The sequence below is a fragment of the Diabrotica undecimpunctata genome, chromosome 9, assembly GCF_040954645.1.
Source record: "Diabrotica undecimpunctata isolate CICGRU chromosome 9, icDiaUnde3, whole genome shotgun sequence".
NCBI lineage: Eukaryota > Metazoa > Arthropoda > Insecta > Coleoptera > Chrysomelidae > Diabrotica > Diabrotica undecimpunctata.
In genome coordinates this window covers 132,594,720-132,602,419 of record NC_092811.1, presented here as the reverse complement: position 1 = coordinate 132,602,419, position 7,700 = coordinate 132,594,720, and the positions used below count along the sequence as shown (strand labels likewise).

At 36.0% G+C, this 7,700-nt stretch overlaps 1 protein-coding gene across 3 annotated transcripts in view; it reads right to left on the bottom strand.

The window, feature by feature from the left end:
• Positions 1-4,344: 4,344 nt before the first annotated feature.
• Positions 4,345-7,700, bottom strand: part of LOC140451493 (epithelial splicing regulatory protein 2) — a 42,935-nt gene continuing 39,579 nt past the window's right edge. For all 3 annotated transcript variants that reach the window (XM_072545330.1, XM_072545328.1, XM_072545329.1), the window contains one exon: positions 4,345-6,662. In XM_072545330.1, the coding sequence (XP_072401431.1) occupies positions 4,418-6,592 (2,175 nt within the window). In that variant the 5' untranslated portion in view covers positions 6,593-6,662 and the 3' untranslated portion in view covers positions 4,345-4,417. The remainder of the gene's footprint in view (positions 6,663-7,700) is intronic.

Below are 7,700 nucleotides of genomic sequence, written 5' to 3'. Positions count from 1 at the left end.
AATACATTCAATAAAAAAGCGACAGCAACAAGTAATGACAGATTAAACTAACTTGGGTAGTGTTTATTCAACCACGGCCGAATAACTCTCCAGGTCGGAACATAAATGTGCTAGAGCTGTTAAATAATGTAGGGAGTATTTTTATTTGGTGTAATATTATATTTTATTGGATAAATAAAAAATATAGTCTGTAGTCTGTATCATTTATAACACTGCAACATGCTTTAATATACAAAAAATGTGGTTATGTAAGACCCAAGATACAAAGAAAAAACCATATACAAAGTTTTAGGAGCTAAAATAAAATAACGCGTAGTTTATATTGATTTCACCTAGGTGATATTAGGTGTCTTGTAGTTGAGTGATTTTTCATTTTCTCGGAGATTAAATGTTGTTTAATTAATAATGAAAATATTTGCTAAAATATGCAATATTTTCATTATTAATTAAATATGCAATAGAGTTTCACTTTATTGTTACTAAAACATTCTTTGACACTTTTAATTAATTTTATTCTTAGATATTTGTATTTTAAAATAATATATTAAACAGTTATTTACTCTTGAATTTTAGTACTATAAATGAAATTACGGTTAAAATTCAATATTAACGAACATACACTTAAAAATTTAATAAAAATTACAAAAAATCTCTACAATTTCAGTTTAAAATTATTAGTTCTGTAAGTTGCGGAAGTGAAGAAGGAAGCTTTAATGTTCCGGCCTGGAGGAATAAAAGGCCATCATTTTACAAAGCAAATTAGAAAATGTTGTATGTTACATCGTGGTTTGTTGTAAAAAAAAAGCACAAGAATGTTTATTTGATTAAAAAATATATTAAGAAAGAATAATAAATAGAAATGTGAGGTAGTGATAGATCATATATGTTTAAACCACAGATTATACCAAATAATTGTGAGTTTTAAGGTGGTGCCTACTCAACCTAATTACGGACCTTTTGTATACAGTCATTTAACAAAGAGATAATAAAAAATACTGTTAATGGCAACTGAAAGTAATTAAAAAAACAGTGATTAGAAAATAAATAGAATAAGAATATGTAAATTAAGCATTTAATTAAAAATATAGTTTTGAAAATTATTTTTACTAGGAATATAAATTTTTAACGCGGTGTTCGTAAGAAATACACAAAGCAGAGGGAATATATTATAAAATAAACCAACTTTTTTTGTATACAAGTAAAATAGAGTACCGCCTTAATAATGTAAAGAGAAAAATGTAGTGAAACGATTTTATTTACAAGCTATACGCTCCCAAAAAGGTTGTTTTCACTTGAAGATCCTTTTTGTGTATGGGATCATTCTATTCTGGGTTTGGTTTTACAGTTTCTGGTGTGACTTCGCTCTTTCCACTGCTTTTCTCCATTCTTCTCTCTTTCATTATCCTTCCTATATTTCTAATTTCCATATTCCCCAAGTCTTCGTACACTTGTTGTCTGCATTTTAGTTTAGGTCTACCTCAGATTCTTTTACCTTGTGGTATCCATTTCGTTATAACTCTTGCTCTACTCTCTTCTCATTATGTGTCCACACCATCTAATTCTTTGTGCTTTTACTGCTCTATGATCTTTTGATCTATCCATGCTTGTATTTCGTGATTAATCCTTTGTCTTGCATCCTCTTCGTTTTCCTTCTTTGATCCCAATATTTTTCTCATAATCTTCCTCTCAAAAACTTTCAGTTACTTTTCTTCTCTTGCTGTTAATGTAAATTTATCTGCAGCATATATTAACTACGATTAGTCGTTTTGCAGATTTTCATTTTTGCGTTTCGGCTTATCTTATCTCTAAATATTTTTTTATTTCTGTAGAACACTGTATTTCCCGTTTGAATTCTCTTTTTCGTATCTAAACTTTCATATCTTCTATTGCCAGTGTCAATGGTCCATAGTTGCCGAGACACTTTAATTTATAAAAAAAAAAAATTTCATTTGTCTTTTTTCCTGCTACGTTCATGTATTTTGTTTTATTTTCAGTCCTTTCAGTTTTACTTGGTTTTCTTTACTGCCTTTTAATCTGTTGCTACTATGGTTATATTGCCCGCATATCCTGTTATTTGTACTGCATTCTTGTTTATGGTTCCTGCGTTTGAAATATTTTTTATGATCTTTTCACGTGATAGAATAAACAGTACCGTTGAGAGTGTCCTTGTCTTACTCCATTTTTTATTTTTATTATTTCTGTTTTTTCTCTTCCGGTGTCTATTATTGCTTGGGAAAATTGGCATTGTCATTTCTATCGTTCTTATAACTTTATTTGGTATATTACTCTCTTGTCTTGGATAATTTTTCTTCTGTTTAGTTTGTCAAATGTCTGTTTAAAGTTTAGAAAAAGTATGTGTTTCTCCATCATATTCGTATGTTTTCTCTATCTCTTAATTTAGCGTATATATAGCGTCTATCGTGAATCTTCCTTTTCTAAAACCGTATTGGTAATCCCCTATGCTTTGTTCAGTATATAGTGTTAGTCTGTCTTTAATTATACCAGTCATTACTTTATGTTACATTCAATAAATTCCTTTCTTATCCCGTTTTTAAGTTTGCATATTTTATCCTTCACTTCTGTATATGTCAATTCTTCTTCTTCATCTTATTGTGTGTTCGTTATTGTTTCTCTTTCTTCTTCTCTATCAGTTTCTTGATATATTTCTTCTTATTCCTTCTACCATTTTCTGCTTCTATATCTATATTAGCTGCCCGTTTTCGGTTACCTAGTTTTTAAGTATTGGTACAATGGTTTTGAGCTGTCTTTTATTTTCTGTTACTATCTCGTTCATAATTTCTTCTACTTTTTGATTTTTCGATTTAAGCGAAATCCCTACGGAATGGAGGATATCATACCGCAGTACTATACATAAAAAGGGTGATAAAAATAATTGTGAAAATTACCGAGGAATAGCTGAAACCAGATCTATGAGTCGAATATATGGAAAGGTTTTAAAGAATTGACTCGAGAAAGAATACTTAGATTAGGAAGCAGAGGAACAAACAGGATTTCGTACGGGTCGATCCACTATTGACCACATTTTCTCATTAACCCAGATAATAGAAAAAAAGATGGTACGGAATCAAGAGATTCATTTGTTGTTCGTTGACCTACGGAAAGCCTACGACAGCGTTACACTGAATTAATAAAAACCGTCAAAGTGCTATACAACCAACCAATAACAAAAATAAAAGCAGGGACACAAATAACAACAGGATTTATAACATCAAAAGGATTAAAGCAAGGATGTTGTCAAGGATGTTAAAATATACCTCGAAAGTGCTTTAAAAAGATGGAAAAAATGCAGGACAATGGGGATATCGCTCACCAACACTATGATATATACGCTCAACTTTGCAGACGATCAAGTAATAATGGCTCAAGATTATGACGATTTAAACTATATGACACGAAAATTAATTGAAGAGTATGATATATGGGGTCTAGAAGTAAATAAAAAGAAAACCGAATACCTGTGCATTGGAGTAAAGTAAAAAGATCTCATATTAGACGATAACAGCACGATAAAGCACTGCTGTGACTACAAATATCAAGGTATTACTATTTTACAAGATGAAACATTAGACAAAGCCATAAGAGAGAGAAATACGTCAGGGAGAAAAGCCATCACAATGTCAAACAGCATTTTATGGGACCAATTCATCAGCAAAGAAAATAAAAAGAGGATATATGATAAAAAGTATAACTTTGTACAGCTGTGAGGTATGGCCACTGAAAGAAGGAACACTGGCAACGCTGAAAGCGACGGAAATGGATTTTTGGAGAAGAGCCGCAGGAAGATCTAGAAGAGAAAGGATTACCAACGAACGCATTAGAGAAATAATGGGAATCAAACGAACAATCACAGATGACCTAACAACAAAAAAATTATCTGGTTCCGACACATACAAAGAATGGATGAACAACGAATACCAAAAGAAATATTAAAATGGCAACCAGAAGGAAAGAGAAAACGAGGTAGACCGAGAAAAAATTGGAACGAAGGAATAAATAAAGAACTGAGAGAGAGAGGGCCATAGAAGAAGACCTATGGAACAACCGTACTAACGGGCGATTGGAAGTCGGAAAACGGCGGAGAACGTTATAAACCGACAAGTAGTAGTAGTAGTAGTATTTTTCGATTTAAATAATTTCTGTCTTTTGCCTTTGACCTTTGTATTTTTCTCGTTCCTCTTCTTTGCTTGTGCTTAACCATTTCAATCTTGTGAAACAATTGGAGGAATATTTTATTTGGTTATAAAAATGGTTCAATGGATAAAGAGCAAAAAATGAACTTGGATACACACTGTACCTCATCTTAAAACCCAAATTAAACAACAATTAGGTACATCATATATTTACAAGTGTGTGAAACTATATATTTTCTCGTACAAAATAATTTAAAATTCTTTATTTACTCTTGCCTTAGAAATATCTGCCTATCCCAAATTTTCTTTGTCTGCAACTCCCTGACAGCCCGAGAGGCCTCTTCTGCACTAGCAAAAATGATCTTGGCCTCATCGCTCGGTAGATTATTTGCCGTATATCTCCTGCTGACGTTATGCTGGTGCTCGTACCCCTCGAAGAATTTGATAATGTCGTCCGAGTCGGCTTTGTACGGAACGTTTTTTAAATACACCGTACATCCTGGTGGAACGTCGTCGAAAATGTCCTTGGGTGGGGGATATCTAGGAGGCCTAGGTCCCATACCTCGAGGTTCAAATCTAGGACCTCTCGGACCAAACTGGCGCACGGGAAACGGAGGTCTCAGGTTGTTGGATGCTACGAAATGTGTCAATTCAGTTGGAGCATTGTTTAAAAGAGTTGGCATTGGAACTGCTTGGCCGTTTTCTGGTTCTGAAGTCTCTTCTATTATCGCCTCTGGCTTTGAAGCTGGAGCCGAAGTCGTAGAGTTTAAACATCTGTCCATATCTGCTCGTTTGACTGGAAGCACAGACACCGAACTGTTTCCTAAAGACGTTCCGTCCTTTTTGGCAGCACGAGAAGCTTCATCGCTGCTACCAAATTCGCAATAAGCTTCACCGGTGAAACCTTTTTCGTTGCTTACTAGGTGTATTTCTGTGGGAATGATTCCGATGTCCGAAAAAAAGTCTGATATATCGTTATCGTTTATTTTGTCCGGTAATCTCGATAACTTTAAGCAGTCTGTTCCTATATCGCTCACTTTTTCAGACCTTAAATGTACTTCGTGTTGCTTGTTGACTTCTTCAAATTGTTCATCTTTGCAAGGTTTAACGGTGACAGGTTTGCCGGCAATAACATGGAGATTCTTCTCCTCGTACGCCTTTCGTGCGATTTCTGGACTAAGAAATTTAACGTAAGCGATGGAGCCTCCCCTTTTCTTAGCAGTGAGGATCAAGCCGGTCAAAGGATGATTGGAAAATATATGAAGCAGATCTTGTTCTTTACAATACGTCGGTAAATCGTCGATCGTAAGACAAGTGTAGTTTTTAATTTCTTCGGTGGGCGAATTGTTGAAGTATTTCGTAATATTTCTACCTTTAAAAGGTATCATGTCGCCGTTGTCGCCCAATCTCCTGGGAATATATCTATCTGTTGCTTCGTCGAACTCCTTGTCGCTGATATGGGATATGCTAACCGCCACGTCGTTGAGGTGCTCTCCGTTAAGAAGCAAGGCGTCTTCTTTGAACCGTTGATTGGCGAATCGTACTAGTACGATCCCGGTACTGCGGCCGTTTGGATCGTTGATGAATTTGATCCCGCTACCGCTTATGAACAAACCTTGGAAGAATCTTCTTATCTCCCCGTAACCTCCGTAGTAAGGCTCTAGCGCGACGCTGGAGTTAGTACCACCCGACACTTCTATTTTGTTCCTGTAGTTCGGAAAATTGCTTTTACTGAATCTGCTCTGGAATCCACCTTCTTGGGAATCGCGATCTCTAGGGTTAAAGTTTCTACTTGGAAATGGCGGTTCGTTGCTTTTATTCGGTGGCCAATTGTTATTTTTGGGAAATGCCGATACTGGCATGCTGTTATTAGATCCTTGGCCCAGTTCGTTTGGATAACTTCGATTGGGCAACGGGAAATTGCCAGGGATTTTCGCAGGTTGGCCCGCTGGGGAAAAATCAGATAACCTTTTTTGGTACACGTCAGGTATGACCGATCTAGACTCCTGGCTGGTCGCAGATGATCGGTCATCGGAACGTTTTCTGTATTCTTTACTTCTGCGATCTCTAGAACGCGACCTTCCTCGACTACGGCTTCTACGTCGACTCGATTTCCTATCTCTTGATCTAGATCTACTTCTTCGATGCCGCCTTTCCCTTCGTTCTCTCGATCTATCCCTAGACCTGTCTCTAGAACGATCCCTAGACCTACTATCTCTGGAACGGTCTTTTCTATCTCTAGACTTGGAGCGAGATTTTCTTCGACTGTCTCTTCTATCCTTTTCTTTGGCATCTTTTCTTATATCCACTACCTGAGGAATCACGGCTGGGACCACAGCTGGCATCGGAACGACGGTAGCAACTGGCTGCATAAATGCCGCGTAGGATTGCGAACGGGCTTGTTCGATGATCCGTTGCATTTCGGTGCGTGAACTGAGCATAAGGCTGATTTGGACTTCTTTGATTTTCCCATTGTTTCTGATATACGCTTGTCTGGCATCTTCGTCAGTACTGTAAAAAAAATCGAGAAGTTAGTTACGTTATAGATCAAAAATTAAATTTTTCAATCAGTTTTAGAAAACAGTATGTAATAGGTATAAAATAAAAACTCCGAGCACAGTGGTTTAAACTGATAAAGAAGTGTCGCAATTTAGAACGGGAATTATCAGTTGCTCGGTGATAGCAGTTTAGGAGATCATAAACATTGGAATGTTGTACTTGGTCACACTAGTTCACAATGGCAGTAGTGATTTCGGTTGTCAACTGTCAAGTGTAATCTTATTTAATAATGTAGCACATGTTTAATTTTAGTTCTTCTTTAAGATAAAGTATTTAAAATCCGTAAACTAATTTTCGAAACCAAATTCAGATTTTTGCTTTAACCCTTTCGCTACAGACCAAGTATCGGTTGCGCGTTGCTCATATACGGCGCCGGGAAAATTGTGCACTTCGCGATAGAGACGGCCCCTCCGTAGTATACATTCTTTATATTGAAGTGGTTGAATCGTTTTTCGTTTGTCGACATTTTGTTTATATTCGTTTTATCGTAGTAGTGAAATTTTTTTTTCGATAAACCTAAAAAAAACGGTATTCAGAAAGTACGGCGTTAGGGTGGGTGATGTACTGCCGTGTATGTACGGCATCGGTATGGTGTATTTGTGGATCGAAACGTAAATGAACGGTACTAGTAAGAAAGATGGACAATGTAGAACGTACTATTACGATTATAGCTCTTCAAAGATGTAAATAATTAAAAATGTACGGTGACAGAACCTGAACGATGGAGATTAATTTGCGTAATAGTACGGCGCTCGCTCATCAAAGCTGCAAATAAAAATCGTACTTTTACGGCAACAGTATCGAAAGGGTTAATCTGTGCCTTCTAAGAATTGCAAGGCAAAACAGACGTTGATAAAGATGTTATTAGAGACATGGGGAATCTAAAAATTGCATTCCACAACATATCTCCTCAACTAAGCAAAAATCCTTAGCGAATTGGTTTCTAGTACTCGTACAGAGTATATCGGAATAAAAGGAAAATCATTTCAG